This window comes from Gouania willdenowi, chromosome 12, assembly GCF_900634775.1.
Source record: "Gouania willdenowi chromosome 12, fGouWil2.1, whole genome shotgun sequence".
Taxonomy (NCBI): Eukaryota; Metazoa; Chordata; class Actinopteri; order Blenniiformes; family Gobiesocidae; genus Gouania; species Gouania willdenowi.
Window position 1 is genome coordinate 23204632 of NC_041055.1, and position 18029 is coordinate 23222660.

The 18029-nt window shown below is 38.7% G+C and overlaps 1 protein-coding gene across 1 annotated transcript in view; it reads left to right on the plus strand.

Annotated features, from left to right (window-relative positions):
* The window catches only part of dym (dymeclin), a 65635-nt gene that overhangs the window by 43873 nt on the left and 3733 nt on the right, over window positions 1-18029 (plus strand). The window contains exons 15-16 of the mRNA XM_028463412.1: window positions 7567-7749; window positions 12231-12344. Of these exons, the coding sequence (XP_028319213.1) occupies window positions 7567-7749; window positions 12231-12344 (297 nt within the window). The remainder of the gene's footprint in view (window positions 1-7566; window positions 7750-12230; window positions 12345-18029) is intronic.

The following is an 18029-nucleotide window of genomic DNA, read 5'->3' on the forward strand; positions in this document are numbered from 1 at the left end:
TAAAGCATTGGTGCACCGGATTTCCATTGATTGTCCTTGAGATGCTTCTACATCTTGAATAATAATGAATTGGATTTTATATAGTGCTTTTCTTAGACACTCACAGCGCTTGTTTTGGAATGACAAACACCTCTCTGTATGAAAAAATGAGAGCAGAAAACAAGCAATAAAGCCCAAGGAAGTGATTGACCTCCTCCTGGACCAGGTTGTGTCAAGACTCAAATTTGGTGCAGGATACAATCTGGCTGCTTGACTAAGTTCAGTAACCAGGGAAAAATAACCTTGGTTGGCTGAGCTCCAGTGTTACTCGCAGAGATAGAACCATCCAGATGGTCAGCTATTGCTACTTCACGCCACCAATCAGGCCTTTGGTAGAGGGACCAAACAGAAGATATACTGTATATAAATAAAATCTCTAGTCTGAAGACACCCAAATAGAAATTTTGGGCCTGAATTGCAGGAGTCTTGTCTGGAGAAGTAGAGGCACTGTTTATCACCTGTTTAACACTATCTCTGCTGTGAATCATGGCGGTGACAGCATCATGCTGTGGGGATGTTTTTCTGCTGCAGGAACTCAAGAAACCTCTTTAGCAGGTTTTCCTGAAAAATGTTTATATTTGGTGGCTAAGGTCTTGATTAATCATCCAACAAGACAATGACCTGCAGCACACAGACATGATAACAAGGGAATGGCTTCAGGCCCATTCTGTCAATGTATTTTAGTGACTCAGCAAGAGCCCAGACTTGAATCCAATTAAAAATATCTGAAAAGATTAAAAAATTTCTGTCCACCAAAGCTGTCCATCCAACCTAACTATAACTTCAGAGGCTCAGCAAAGAAGAATATGAGAAAACACCAAAACAGTTTTCTATCATCAAGACCAAACTAGCTGATTATTGGGCCGATGAAAGAAAAATGTCACAGATTTATTAGGTATCTCTGTTCCAAAAATCAAATTGTGCAACTCAGTTTAATGAAAATATTTTTGTTTACTTTTAAAAAAGGATCTCTCAAAGACCACTAGCATAACACAGCCCATCAAACAACTCTTTGGCGATCACTGATGTTTTAGATCAAAATACGTTTTAACTTTCCCTTTTTGCTTTTCATTTCTTTTGTTGTCTTTTTTAATATGCCTGGTTTAACTACCCTGAAGCAGCATGCAGTCAACAGCAGGGCCACTAAGGGAACTACTAAGCTATTGGTTAAATGATGCCAGATCCTACGTTAGAGGGATTTAAATGTCTGTGTTTTTCAAACACCCTTTCACGCGACTCAGTGCCGCCTTCACTTTGCTTTCTAATCAAATGTAGTCAAGTGAAGTAGATGTGAGCACACAAGAAGAAGTGACAATCCTTCAAAATAACCACACTTCTGTACGGTTATGAAATAAAACTTGTTTTTGTTAACGTCATACTTTCTTTGTAGCCCGGCACTAACTGGTCCACAGATTGGTACTGGTCTGCAACCCGAGGGTGGGGACCACTGGCCTAACCAGCACTTGTTGGGTGTTTCCAGCTGTCAAAGTCTCATTTTTTGGATGTAATCAAGTAAAAAATAAAAAAGTGAAGAAGTGGAAGAGGAGGAGTACCCGGCAAAATATTGAAATCCTGTCTGGGTTTCAAGTAGTCCATGGACCTCCTTAATCTCATCCACTTGACAAACACACTCTCATAGGGCCAGGCAGACGTCTAGCTAGCCTATTTTCATGTGACCTGAATTCCCCAGTGTGGCATTTTTCCTGCCAGACTAATCTCATTAAACAGGGTGCAGAGCTGGAGAACAAACACACAAGGCATCCCTCACTCCTACTCTGCCTTCCTCTACCGCTTTTGTCTCTCTTCATCGTCCTCTTCCACCTACTCTCACAATTCCACTCTTCCATTTTCTTCTATGTCTTCCCTCATAGGCATTCTTTTCCTCCCACTCAGTTGTCTTCCTCATTTATCCCTGGTTTCTGTCTAATTACGGCCTGCCATGGCAGAGCAGAGCGGAACACGTCTGGCTAGGCGGTGAAGTCGAACTTAGAGAGCCACCTCTTCTTTCAGATAAACAATCAATCCTCGATATAACCGAGTCATCTGCCTTCGGCTGGCCTTCCATGTCTGCCTTATAAAACTCTGCACACCTTTTTCTGCCAGCCTGTAAAAAATCAATGCAATGAATTATTGTATCTGTGTTCCTATCGTAATTCATGACCAGCGCACAGCAGAACATTTATATTTAAGTATCCTAAACCTCACAGCTGGGTGGTATTGTGTTTGTGTGATTCTAATCATGATATATGGTAGGAAAAACAATCACAAAGAAGTTATTTATAAGATAAGAATAAGTTCCCGAAGCAAGGCACAAATCAAATGCAAAACAGTGCCACAAGCTGGTCTGTTACAGATGGTAAACCCAGATCGAAAACGGGAACCGAGTTCCATTCACCTCGTGGTTACAATTTTATATGTTTAGATTTGGAACTAACATTTTTTTGATAAAGTAGGTCTTTACCCTTACAAAAACTGTAGATATGAAACAAATACCTGCACTTTGGCCCCACTATGGCAGAAAGATAACCATAAGGGAAGATGCTGTTTTTAGTGTTTTTGGTGAGGTTCCCTATTAAGCACAGATGATGTTCAAACATGTTTGAAGTTCTAATTTAAATCTTCTAACTTTACCAAGATGTACCACGATCCAAAGCCAGCTTTATCTTCTTACAGTCCCTGTTCTCTAATGTGTTTTCCAACTGTATCTCTTCATTATACAAGATTTTCAGTCTGACTCCTGCTATTTGTAAAACTCAAACAACACAGATACATGTTTAATAATCTTGGCTTTGCTTTGCAACTGAGGCTCCTGCCGTACTGATTTATTTGCAACTTTGTTGCATTAGCTAATCTGCTTTGAATGTTCTTGACTCCCGTATTCTCTTAGTTGGCAAGTCTGCGTTTTGTTGTCTCAGCTCCTTCTTAGCTGTTGACCCGTCTACAGTCTGGCTTTGGCAAGCTCAGCATGGACACTGTGTACTGTTGAAAGATTAGGGCTGATATAATAATTCCTTTGTCCCTTTTTCAGCCTCTTGAATTTGAATGCTAATGGTGCATACACGCACCTGAATTCTCTTAGAATAAATAAAAAACTAAAATATGTGGGCAGCCTGTTTTTCCTTTTAGTTTTAGTATCATGTTCTTGTATATTTCAAGTAAAGCTTTAGGATATTTGTTGTTTTGCAACATGATGCAGTCTTGATGCAATTTTAAATTTCATCATGACTTACAGTACCTATCTATATCACAATCAGCGCATGATGGTTCCTGTGACACACTGCTCACACTTCTCAGACTACAGCAAGTACATTATCTCGTAAGGGCTTTAGTCAATTCACTGCCGGTAGGTTTTTATCTTTTTAAAGATGATTAATTTTCCTACAGTGTGTGCAGTATTCCTAGTGTGTGTGCCAGGGTGGAACATGCCAAGCAAGACTTTATCTTGTCATGGTGGCGTCTGTCTATCAAGTAGACACTTAGTTGTGTACGCTGTAACTACGGGAACATTGCTCGATAGGATTTGGAACAAATGGTTGGATAAGAAAAACGTATTAAATTTTTTGTAGCGGCATCCAATGTTAATTTTAACTAAAACATTTTATCATTGTTTTAATTAACCAATTTACTAAGTGACTAATACAAACAAATACACGTTAACAAAAACTGTATCAAAATATTTTGACATTTTTGTCAAGTAAAAAAACTCATCTTTAATTTATAATGTGATCTTACGCATTGGTCACATCAAATCTGTGTGTTACAAACATTAATATCATAAACTTTTGTGCTTTATATTTTAGTCGACTAAATCTGTTACAGATATAGACTAACATCTTAATGTTTTTTACTTGACTAAAACTTGACTATAACTTAAATAGTCCTGATGATAACATTTTGACTAAATCTAAGTTGCACTTTAGTCAAAAGAATGACTAAAACTTAATAAAAAAAATTGTTGTCAAAATTATTACTTGACACCAACCAATATCTCATTTGTTTTTGTTTTTTTAAATTTGTAGAAGCTAATTCTTTTAGAGTTGTTTTTTTTTCTTTTTTCTCTTTTTTTTTTGCATAGGACAGTGTCCAATACTCGCCTCACAAACACATGACCAAGATACACTGTAATAATGTGACACTGCCAGATACTCTAATTATTAACTCTGTCAAGAAGGTCATAATTTCACCAGCATTTATTTATTTATTTGTTTGTATGTCATCAAGATTACATCAAAAGTACTTAATGGATTTTGACAAACTTTTAACAAAAATACCTTACACCATGGAAGATCAGTTTCAAAAATTGAAAAATCCTTAACTGTCATTATTGGGGAAATTTCAAAAAATTATATATTTTTGGAATTGATTGATCTTTATGAAATGTGACTCAGTTATGTCATCAATGACCTCGCCATAGTTTATCTGGATTGGATCTGGACTGCAAATTTCAGCGTGATCACTGATGGCACAATGGTGACATATGAGTGTGCGTGACACAGCACTGCTCAGACCTGTGCTGGATGATGGTCAGTATAGTAGTCCCTCGTTTATCGCGGGGGTTACGTTCTAAAAATAACCCGCAATAGGCAAAATCCACAAAGTAGTCAGCTTTATTTTTTACAATTATTATACATGTTTTAAGGCTGTAAAACCCCTCACCACATACTTTATACACTTTTCTCAGACAGGCATTAACATTTTCTCATTTCTCTCTTGTTTAAACACTCGCAAAGTTCAAACCTTCGTAGATTTTAAAACGTAAACCTGTTTTCAAACATACAGCACTTCAGAATCACACTGCTAGCGATCAGACATTGATGCCGAACGCAATCAGAGTCTTTGTTGACGATGATGTCAGGCCGTCAACACGGACGCCGGTCTGTTCACCCATTCAGCCATAGAGTAGAAGCTGTGTGTGACCACCTGGAGCTGTATGACATGGCCTTTATAACTGGGTCCGGACTAGGAAAGGTTTGGCGTGGAGGAGAATCACGAGGAGGTGGTAGTAGCAGGTAAAAGTTCTCGCTGTAGTTTTCATCTTTGAAAGTCGGCACTGAACTAGGATAGCATTAGCCGCTAATCACACCAACATGACACATGTTTATGATAGGAGAAAAAGGAGCGCAGCTCCTCGCTTCAGCAGGCAGAGAAACTCGTCAAGTTGGATGTGTCGCTGGTGGGTGAGCGCAGGATTAACCAATCAGGATGCAGAACACAATGCCCGTTCTTAAAAAAAAAATGCATGCAAAATTGCACTGTAAAAAAAATCACTGAGGCCGCGAAAGCTGAATCGCGTTATAGTGAGGGACAACTGTAGTTCATCTTCAAAGAATGCAGACTGATTGACAGACTGTGTAGCTCCATTAACTCAGATCAATGGTAGATCAATCGGACGGTTTCTGTCCAAATCTGCCTATTTTGCATGCACTGATCAGAGCAAAGTTACAGGACCAGATGGAGCACCCACATTAAACGAGGGGGAAAAAATATCAATAGGTTTTGAAGTTGTTTTAAAAAAATATGTATTTTGTTTTTTACATTATTCAATGTTTGTGCAGCAGACAGAGAAGTCCATCTGCCTCAAATTTAACTTCCTCAAATGTCAGTGTGCTTGTGAGCAAAACGCTCATTTAAATAGGGCGGTCTGCACCAGTTCTACTCATGCACTAATCATTGCTGCAATCTCAGTGAATTTTGCCCAGAAGTTGAGGAAACTGTGTCATTAAAGGATTCATTGAAGCAACTGAATGACCACCCTTTATTTCAGATCTTTGTGAATCCGCCCCCTCAGAGTTCTCTTGTTTTTTAGTCTTTTTCTGCAAGTTATTCCAACCTATCACGAGGCCAAAGTCATTTAGAAAATGTCACTGGGTACACAACAAAAAGTTGGAAAAGAATTCCATATCTCAATTTAATCATTACTTTTACCTCTTAGTGGACAAATAGATTAATAGAGGCTGCACCATACAGAACACGATGTTAACATAAAAGACCAGGATAATTGGCTGGTAGTGGGCATTATGATAAAAACTCATCTGTGTATTTAGTCTAAATGATCTGCTGAGCTGCGCAAAGCTGATTAGCTAAATTGATGGGCAGAAAAAAAATTGTACAAATAAAGTATGGCATTATGTCTATGGTAGCCTGTGTTTATTTTTTTTTAATTATGTGAGTGAGTTGCTCTTGTTTTTAAGTCCTAGAAATTTATGGGAGCACCTAGAAATTTATGGGAGCACTTTGGGTTATTTAAGTATTTTCTAATTGTAATGAGAGTGACAATATTTTTCCCCTCAATATTAGCACCCCATAACTCTTTAGTGGATATACAGTAGTTACCACAAATAGCTAATTATGTTATTAAATTATGTTTGTTTGTACCAAAATAAATAAGCAATAAAATAAACAATAAGCTTAAAGCAGAACTAAGTAACTTTTTCACCTTAATAAATCCTTCTCATAGTCCCCGTGATGGTAATACGAGTGTTTATGGGGTGATTGGGGGGTCTCTCATCCCCCTCCTGCTGTCTCTGGCCAGAAAACAGCACTTGCAACGTTCCTGCCTCCGACCCAGTGGTAAGACTTTACGGCAGCCCAATACAAACTACTGCGAAATTATGACCAGCGCAACAGGCATGCACACACACTCGCAACCCAGCGCTCCATCGGACAGCAGTGGCACACACAAATATCCATCCATCTATCTATCTATCCCTCCATCCATCCATTCATCCATCCATTTTCAAAGCTGCTTTGTCAGCACACAAACACGCCACACACCCTTCCGTATTACTCCCACATCATTCCTTTATTTTACTTGTCTCTCTTCCTCATACTGTTCACATGGTCACATGGGGCTATATGTGTAAAAGCACCCTTAGTGTCACTGTTGTATTAGGATTTTTCAGTGATCTTGGGAGAGCAAAAGGTGCGCATATACAGTAGCTGTGGGGTGGGGCAGGCGGCGGGAGGTGCAGAGTTTTTTCGATAGTGACATAACCAAAAGAGACCTTTAGGGGGAGCGCTAAGTGCAAGTTACTTAGTTCTGCTTTAAGATGAAAGTATTAACTTTTAGTAATATATGAAGCAAAAATGCCTCTAATGAGATATCCATGGCCAGAGTGTTTAGGTTGTTTATAGTTGTATACATAGATCTACTACACACTTCTTATGAAGTATTTTGTAAATAACTGATCATGTCAGCCACTCAGCCCCCCACGTCCCTCTCTGTGGGTTACCACTCGGCCCTGCCAGACCATCACCTGTCAGACAGGGCAGTTGTCGGTCCTTAGAGGAAGCATACTGGGACGTGACCTGATCTCCAGCTTACAAAAGCACTTCTGTCTCAGGATAAGACCTTCGCTGACATTCATTGCTCTTTCCTTTTTCTCTGTCATGCTATTACTTTCAGCTCCATGTTCTCCCCCTGCTGATTATTCTATCAGGGGATAATCATTTAAAAACACTATAATAAGTGAAAGCGTTGTGTTGAGGCAAACTAATTAACCTTTACATCCTTGCTCTCCCCCCCAGGCTCAGGACCTGAATGTCATTGAGGAAGTGATTCGCATGATGCTCGAAATCATCAACTCTTGCCTGTGCAACTCCCTACACCACAATCCTAACCTGGTGTACGCATTGCTGTACAAGAGGGAGCTCTTTGAACAGTTTAGAGCGCACCCATCCTTCCAGGACATCATGCAGAACCTCGACACGGTCAGTCCACTTTTTTATTTTTAATTGTGCTGTGACACAAGACTCAAAAGTATTGTGCAAAATTAAAATCAATGAAATATTTTCAAGATCGAAAACAGGTATTGGTTTAAATGAAGATATTTGTCATGGTGTAGGGGAGGGGGAAATTGTAAAAACATACATGGAATCGTCAGGTAAGTGAGAAACAAATAAAGGTTTGAGAAACAAAGTTCAAATTAACTGGTCTTACGAAACATGGCTCGTGTGGTCTAATGATTTGTCTTCCTGTCAAGAGGTTGGCAGATTAAATGTGGGCTTTGCCCTTGGACACCTGTTTTAATGTGTATGTCAATTTTTGGCAACAGTAGTTGAAGAACACAGATGAACGCAACAACAAATGGTGGAAGCCTCTGGAACTAGGAAAAATCACTGAAACTCTTTTCCTTTCCGAGAACTAACTTTAAAATTTGGGTCCAGGAGAACTAATTTAAGAAGTAATCAAAAGGTTCAAAATGGGAATATTGGGGATGTGGCCTGTACTGTGTGTAATTTACCCACCTTGTTCCAAGCTGTATGCTTTTTTTATTGGAGACTTGCTTATCTTTCTTGCCTAGAACAGATGGACGCACAGAGAGATGCAGGCTTTGTTGAGCTTTTTTGGTGAAAGGGACATTAGGGAACTGGAAACGACAGTTTGAAATGGAACAAAGACATCATAGGATATTAGGTTAAACAAGCTCTGTATTCACTCCACAGCAAAACAGGTCCTTGAGAACACAAACGTAAAAGAGTAAATGCTCTTTTGATCTTCCATGTTATAAGGTCTTTTCGCTAAATGCTTGTTCAAGTGGATCTTGTTGGGTTCTTTCTTTTTTTTTACTATGGACTTTTGTTCAGCGCTTTGAGATGACTTTGTTGTATTTTGTGCTATATAAATAAAGTTGAATTGAATTGAGTAACAGTCGCAGTGGTTCATATCAAAGGAAATGCAGGTTTCAAAATATCATTGTTAACCCTGCCATTAAATATTGAGCTGTAGAGAAATGTACCGGTGGTATAACTTTGACGGTAGAATAATCCAGGTAGAGAAAAATATTGTAAGGTGCCAGAACCACCACCTTGTATAACTTGTATAACTAAAGCTTTTCTGCCCTGCTTTTTAAGATGATTTGAGTTGGTAACATTATACAATACCAGCAATTGATCCTGGGAGCTCATAAAGTCATTTTTTTGGGGTATTGGAAAAATGTCTCTTGCATGATGTTTTTTTCATGAAAAATGTCTCTACATGTCCTGTTACATTGGAGGCTCTGGGCAAAACTTGAATTTGATGGAAAGACATTTTTTTCTCCCTTTTTACTTATCTTTTATGTTCACACTTGGGTAAAGTATTCTGGTCAGGATAAGACATCGTTTGGCTTTTGGTAGTTCCCTACATCAGTCGCTCCCAACATTTTATACTGTATACCATTGTATGATGCTGCCCATACGGGTGTGGTTGTTGGAGCACAACTCTGACTCTAACTGCTATGGATGAATTAATCCGTTTGTGTCAAGATACTCCATCTCAACAATGATTTTAAATGTGTGGAGGAAGGGACGGTGCAGGAGAAAGCTGTCATTTATAGCTGTTGCAGTCATGTTGAGGAATAATATAGGCTTTGGTGTGACTGTATGTAGGAGGAATGGGGGTCGCTGCATACATTGCCATGGGCTTTGCTCTTATCCATAAGTATGAGGGAGGCATGCTAGCTGGAATCCCTCGGTTAAGTCAGTCTCCCTAAGGCTATCCTCCGAAGCCTTCCCCACATTTGCAAATCCGTGTGTGTGAGCACGAGATTCAGGATGAGAGCCTGCTTTTTTGCTTCTTAAATTAACCCCATATGGGAGGCCTTTAGAGTTAATGAAGAGATTAGTATTAGATATATGTACACACACACACACACACACACACACACAAACTCACACCAAAGCTTATGTGTGCTTTGGTGTGCTCCAACTCTCTAAAGCAAACATGGGGCATGAGCAAGGGGGAAAAAAATGAAGAAAAAAAATGCCTGTAGATGCACTTTTCACTGTTGGTTTACCCCCCAAAAAGCAGCATTATAAAACCATCAGTGCCACATAAAGCTTTTTAATTATCAAACATTAAACGTTTCTCCAGGGAAGACCTGCCTGCTGCAGTACAGGCACAAAAAACAGTTTTCCCTGATTTCTTGTGCGATTTCGAACCCAGAAGGCATCCCATAATTTCAGCGTCACTGAAGTGGTAATTTCAAGGAAGATAAAACACGCTGAAACCCTGTGCTGAATTGTAATCTGTTTCCATTGACTAATGTCAGAATTTATTTATTTTTTTTGCACATTGCTTATTTGCACATGTTTTGAATTTTTATATTTCTGTACATGTAGCGCTGTAATCTCTCTCATAGGTTTTTAAATACTAACAGGCGACCGTGGCTCAGGTGGTAGTGGGTCGTCTTCTGATCGAGAGGTTGGGGGTTCGATCCCAGTACCTTACTATGTGTCGAAGTGTCCTTGGGCAAGACACTGAACCCTAAGTTGCTCCCAGTGGTCGATTAGCGCCTTGCATGGCAGTCCTGTCCCACTGGTGTGTGAATGTGAGAGTGATTGGGTGAATGAGCTGATATGTAAAGCGCTTTGAGACTGCTTCAGTGTGGTGATAAAGCGCTATATAAAATCAAGTCCATTTTTCATTTACCATTTACTAACAACCTACTGTTATTGCTAGTATCAAGTGACATGACAACCTCATTCACATGTATTGGCTGTTATATAAATGAGTGCTTTGACATGTAATGTCATTCACAGCTCATACTTTCATCCTATCGTTGACATTGTGTAGGAGTTTGACACCCTTAGCCTATAGCATGACGCCCCTTTGTTCTTATATCTTTGTGTTGCACTCAATGTCATCATATAGGGTGTGTCTGCTGTTGCAGTATTAATGTGACTGCTCTAAACGATCCATGATCGAGCTGGGAATTCACGCTAAACCTATGTGACATGATGCCAGCTGCATAGTAATGTTTATAATGACGTGGAGCCCTAACATTGCCATTAGTTACAGGTAGAAAATAAAACATTGTAATTAGCAATGCGAATATTATTGTGTTAACGTTAACATTAAATGTTTTTCTCTTTACTTCTGGTTTTTTCCATTTTAGATTTTATTTTATTGACTTGGGAAGCATTGAAATATCGATTTGCTTTTGCCCTTATTCTAAGCAACACTAATCATTATATAAAGCCTAGTATTTAATAGAAATATGCAACACTGGACTTCATTGTCCTATCTAACACTGGCCATTAAAGAAGATAAATCAAAACAATTTAAACATTTGTTTTGCCTTATTGACTGTGAGCTTATACAGACTGGAAGTAAAGAAAGACTTTAGATTCTCTTGGATTGGACTCTGTCTTCTATCAAAACCTTCTGCAATTATAACTTAGGAAGTTTAATTGAACCAAGTTTCCACTCTCCTTTCCTGCTTAGTAGAGTTGGCTATCTGTGATTGGCCATGGTTACATGATGTTCCTTAATTCAGAATTAATTATTCAGGATTAAATTATTCACATTTAAAGTGTTCTGCTTTGTGCTTACATGGAAATAGTCATTCCGAATTGAGGTTGACATAAAAACAGGTAGATTCGGTTTTATTCAATTCCGCTTTAGGTCTGGAGGTTGGGAAGGTTCTGATTGGACATGGGGCAAACGTGACGTATCACATCTGTCGGGAAATAACACACAATAAACCTTTTATTTTTGGCTACAGCATAGAAGACCACATGGTCTTTTTTCACTTTCATTTTGATAAAGGTTTGTCTCTGAAATATTTCTGAATGTTTCCGGGTTTTAGCATCACCCGTCCGATAGAGCCCGTTTCATTTGCCAATGTACGTGTATGTGTAATAAGTCAGTGTGAAAGTCCGCAAGTTTATGCTTCCGTCCATCTACTATTTTCATGTCTTCTAAGGCTCCTATTAAATAAATAGTCTTGGCTCGTCCCAGCGCGTCATCGTGACAAGTCGAGCATGCACAGAACGATCGGAATCAACGTAAAGCAGAATTAGGTGTTATACAAGAATTATTTAAATAAAATAATGATAAACCAGCCACCTAATTTGGATTTAACTTTAATTCGGAATTACATATGAATCCGGAATTAAGTGTTTAAAAGGTCAGTTTAAAGAGGATTAAACTTGTCTTTTGAATTAAAGGGGAATTAAAGCTCCCATGTAAATGTGGCTATTGTGTTGTAGGCTACTGCATATGATTGCTTTGACACTTTTAGTAAGTTACAGATGATGAAGCTCTATCTCTGTTCCAGGTATTTTGCTATCACAACCTTTTTGCAGCAGGCAACTAGTGATGATCTGTGTTATTCACTTTAACTATAACTCTACAGATAAAATACAATCATCATCAAGTGTATCCTGGTCAACTTTGATGACTGAATTTTTTCTGCATGTCCTTTTAGGTGATTGGCTTTTTTAGTCAGCGTCTGGAACAGGCTGGGACTGACCTGTCCGTTGAGAGGGTTCAGGAGGTCATCATGAAAGGAGTCCAGGCTCTGCCCATAGACAGACTGAAGGTAACTCTCACACACTGACAGACACTCTGCAGTGTGTAGGGGGATATTAGACTGCACTTTCCATATGTCACCTGTACAAAATGTTGTCAAAGACTGCAGGGTATGGGGAATTGCTGCTGGAATGGATTGTAGAATTATTTTGTCTGGACTGAGGTATGGGATAAGGGTATGGACTGGGGTGAGAAGGAGGGAGCCATTGGGACGTGAGACAAAAGGCCAAAGCCCAATTCTCATTAGCATTAATGCTCATCTTCATTCCGTCTCTGCTGGTGTGCTACACGCCAACATGTAATGACATTCCAAGGAGATGGGATGGGGGCTAGGGGGCATCTGTTATGGGCACATACAAACTACGAAAGGAGGGGTGGCGACATAAATCTACCTCTCCGCCTCGTTACCCAGCACTCCTGGCGCGTTCACTAACCCCTTCTCTTCCAATGCTCCCCCATTATTCAGTGAGGAAATGTGTAACCAGCAGACTCCACACTCCACTCCGCACCAGCACAGAGGCTCTTAATTGCATGTTTCATCACGTGTTTCACGTTCTATACTTGGCTGCCGGCTGCAAGGCATTTGTCTCACTCGCTGATGTGGAATCAGGATGATGCTCGTCTATGAGTCAAGAGACTTTTTCTGCCTCACTCTGTAGTCAGCGCCACTGAAAGTTATCATGACAGTTGACCATAGAACTGTAGAATTCAACATGAGCCCATGTAGATTACTAGGCTGTGTCCTTCAGCAAAGTTCTGTAAATGCAGTACACGTGCACAGGGCAATGACCATTGGTCATCAGTTTTCTTGTTCATTGATGCACAGTTTAGACAACCAGGCTCTCCTGAGTCTATTTTGGACTGAAGCCTGTTGAGCCTCACATTGGCCACGGTTACATGTTTTTTTAATTTGGAATTAATTATTCCAAAATAGATTATTTGGTATTAAAGTATTCTGCTTCGTGTTGACATGGAAATAGTAATTCCAAATTGAGGTTTACATGGAAAACTGGTTAATTTGGCTTCATTCAATTCCCCTTTAGGTCTGGGGGTTGGGAAGGGTTCTGATTGGACAGGAGGTGAACGTGATGTATCACGTCTATCGGGAAAAAAAATTGTTTTTGTGGAGCTGCTGCTTCTAAACTACCATCAAAATAAATTAAAATCAGTTCTAGTGTGGTCTTCTATGTTGGAGCTGAAAATAATAGATTTGTGTTTTTCCCCCATAGATGTAAATACGTCACGTTCACCCCCTGTCCAATCAGAGCCTTCCCAACCCCCAGACCGAAAGAGGCATTGAATAAAGCCGAATAAACCGGTTTTCCATGTAAACCCCAATTTGGGAATTACTATTTCCATGTAAACATGAAGCAGAACACTTTCATTCCAAATGACTTAATTCCGAATTAAAAAAACATCATGTAACCTTGGCCAATGAGAAATCTATAGGCTGGATAAATGTTGTGGAAGGCTGTCATTAAGACGTTAATTACTCTGAAAAATAAAATTAGTGTCTCAATCATTTGTGGCTGCCAAAACAATGACGTGAGATCATTTTGTTTCTCTACAAACCTGAAGTTACTCAACTGAGGTAGGTTTTGTAACATTCGTTTTAAAATGTCTTTATTACGCTAGATATGATGATCCAGTGCTCTAGACACACATTCACACAGTGTTAATTATCTTACACATTTCAACTGTGTTCTCCAATAAAGATGAACTCTAAGAGCTTAACAAGCAAAACGGTAATTAAAAGAAGATAACAAGCTTTACTGTGGTGCTAAACTTTTCCACACGCCATACTTTGGGGACTGTTAAAGGCGCTTATCAATCAACAGGTGCAGGGTAGTCTTCATACACATGCATAATGTGCCATGTTCTGCTGTTTGTGCTTCTACCACACTCTGAAGTCTCTGAATCAGTCTGCACGTAATCTGTGACACAATAAATAGCAGCAGAATAAATCTGCTATTAAAGCATCAAATGCTTAAAGAAGCTTCGTCTCACTATCACTCATAGACGATGACAAAATGAATGATTCATTCAGCTCTGAAGCTGATGGCTTTTGATTGGATGGTAGTACTTAATCTATCGGCTCTGTAAACCCCACCCCAGGCCACTCCAAAACAACTAGTGCCTAAAGTTCTGACTGACCTCCCCTGGGCAAGATTTACATCTGATGTTCTACGTGTGGGAACACAGACGGTTCATTGGAAAGTCCTCATTTTCTCACGTGAATGGGGTCTGTTGTTTAATGTCTTAAATTAAAATCCAACATAGAAGCCCATCAAGAAATTGTTTTCTGTCCAATTATTTATGACAGCATCTGAGATCTGCAACTTACTTGTTACAAACTTTAAAAGTTTGTTCTTTTTTGTATTTTGTTTTGTTACTTAGTTGTTTTATGCTTTGCCTGTTCCAAGACTTTAGGCTTGTTCAAGTTGTGTAAAATGTATATGGATTTTGTGAAATTGACCCGTTTTTATAATTTTATGCTAACAAAGAATATTTTCATTAGTCAGGAATATTTTCAATTTGGCTGTTCTTTTAAGATTACACAAAGGTAATATTACATCAAAGCATTTTTCAGCTCAGTAATTTATGATCTGGTTTTGTATATGTTTAACAAACACAAACAGGAAGCAGTTGTTTGTTTTCAAACATGAATAGGAAAGACTTTGATGAACCCGATAGCTGAGTCATTATCTCATTTTAGCTGTCTGTTTTAGCTCGTCACCATTGGGTCACAACAGCATGTGATGTGCTAAAATCTGCCAAAAGAAACCCATTTTTGTTTGGATTTTACTGACAGACCCGTGTTATTTTAGGTGAGGGGAACGTTGTAGACACAAGACTACAAAAGGCCTGTTGACTTAAAAAGGACTTGAAAGCATTTACACAAAGACGCAGACATGGAAATTAGGTCCCAACTGATAGAACGGGTTAAAAAGAAGGTGGTAAATACCCCGGAGACGACCCTTAGTGCCTCGTCACTCAACTGTGTGTCTCTGGTTCTTTGTGTGTGTTGTGTGTGTGGGTTGAGTGGAGCCCACGGGCAGAGTTTGTGGAATGTGCTGTTTAGCCTGTCCGGCTGAAATCGGCCTTATTGAACCGTGATAGCCCACAGACTCTCTGGCTCCATGGTGAACGACAGACGGGGGTGGAGCGCAGATTAGCCACTGTTGCTCAGTACCTGGGCTTTTGTAGCCCTGTCGGCTGGTCAGTGCTGTTTTTCACACATTAACAGCTCATTTTTGTAAAGACATTTGTAAAGCCCCAAACCCTGATTCAGACCAAGAAAAACAGTTTGTCGTTTCTACTTCATTCATAAAGTTGGCTCTGTTTACTTAACTTGAAAAATATATATTTTTTAGAATTAGATTAACACAAAAAACAGACGACTACTTAGTCACTTAAAGGTTTGTTTTCGTTTTATTTTTTGTCACCAAAATCCCAACGATCCTCAATATGTATTGACAACTTCCAAACAAAATCAATATCCCAATTTTTTGTTGTAAAACTACAAAAACCCAGTTTTTTTTTAATATTTTTAAAATTCAGAAATATAACTATGATAAAGTGTTTGTTTGTTTGTAGTTTTTGATTAAGTCTGAGCTCAAAAAATTATTAAAAACTAGTATAAAAATACAGTTGTTTAAGATTGTGTGGGTTTTTTATTTTAAAAAAAAGAACATTTTGAAAATCTAGTTACATTTTTTGAAATTCCAGGCAACCCCACATGGGGTTGTGACCCCAAGGTTGAAAAACACTGATTTAGTGGCTTCTGAATAGATTTATTTCTGTAGTTTTTATCGTTTCCGGTCATCTCACGCCTGTGTGGGACCAAGACTGACACTTTATTTGTTAATTTTCCACTCTCTCTCTCAAGTACCCCCTGTAGTGTCATTGCGTACCCCTAGTGTTACATGTACCCCCATTAGAGAAACATAGGTTTATATTATTAATGTATTTGTGCGACTTTAAACAAAAAAAAAGAGAAAAAAAAATCCTTTTTACTGGCACTTTTTCAAGGTTTTAACTGTCAAACATAATGAGCAAAGTTGTGAATGCAGAGGACGATGACGTTAACACAGAGGTTGTGTTGGGTTATGTCATGGTAACAGCCTGGCCACATTTGTCTTTGTGGGTAGTGGTGGACAGAAGACCAACTCAGAGCTAAAATATGTCTGTGTTTAGGAGCGATAGCCTGACCTGCCATGACCATCGGCCAAACAACTGGTGTAAATCTGGGCCAACTGGGACCAGATAGTAAACAGATGGAGAACATAAAGAAGGGCAAAGGATAGACAAAGCTGGAGAAGTACACAGACGGGAAATAGCAGGAAAGACGACATCAGGGACAAAGACTTTAGGAACAGGATGTGGATATCTGGAGATCCTCTGATTATTTTTTGTCACAGAGAGCACGAGAGGGTTATATAGCCTCGAGCATGTGGTGAGACCCGAGACTTTCCAGTGCTCAAAATTATGATAAGGAATAGACAAAAACTTTAATCAAGCAATGCTTTTTTTTAAATGTTTGCTCTGTGTTGGTTTATCAGTGTTTGTTCATTTGGCACTTTTTTTTAATTGTAATCTAGTTTAGTTTGGTTTATTTGAGCAATTTACATTCATTTTTTTTTTTTTTTTAACAAAACAAAAGATACATCATTACACGGTAATGAAAGCTCAAAATAAGTAGACCAAAGCAAGAAAGCTTTAAGGTGCCTACCCCATTTTCAATTATCATTACAAATTAGCAACGTCAACAAGAGAAAAGCCTTTAAGTGCATTTTGACATCACACAGTATTATCACGATCTACACACATATATACATATATTGGTGTTTATGATATAGCGTTTGTATTAATTCCCAACTATTACAGAGTTACCTACAGTTAAAAGAGAGCTATGGTCCTATGTAATTTGCATATTTCTCACAAACACTTCTCTTATAATGTATTTTGAATTTCTGTAGACTAGCAGCACTTTTCAGGTTTTCATCTGAACTAGGGCCATCCAATTTGGGGCCCGTGGGCCAAAGTTGGCCCGCAAGCGATTAGTTTTGGCCCTCTGCCCATATTTTAAGTTGTTGTTTTTATTTTTTGATATTGTTTTCAAATATAAACATTAATGTAATACAGTACAGTGATTTATAAGAATCATGCTAAAGCTGATGTCCATTTACATTAATTTTCTCGAGTTTCAAAGAATTATTCAAGGCAAGGAAAATGTAGTGTTTTGATCGTATAGGCGGGGTATTTGTTGAATTAATATTGCACTAAATGTATTTGAAGACATTTAGATATTTCATAAATTTTATGCCATGAAACACAATAAATAAAAGTGTTCTTCAAATTCAAACTACTTTGTGTTTATTTTGCACAGTTATGATATTGACATATTTAATTTCATGCACTGCAACATGAATGTTTAGTTTTGGCCCCCAGCCCTCCGCCGCGATTAGTTTTTGGCCCATCAGTGAAAAGAATTTGGGGACCCCTGATGAAGGTAAACCTATAAAAATAGATTTTTTTCTATAGTTTTTTTTTGCAAACTAAATATTGATGGTTTATATTGTTTATACTTTTAAGACAAAGACCTGGGAACCATCTAGAGACAGCGCCCACATCCTTTGGTTCCACATGTAGATGATTACTATAGTTTGAGTAGTTTGTTGTATGGTTTCCATAT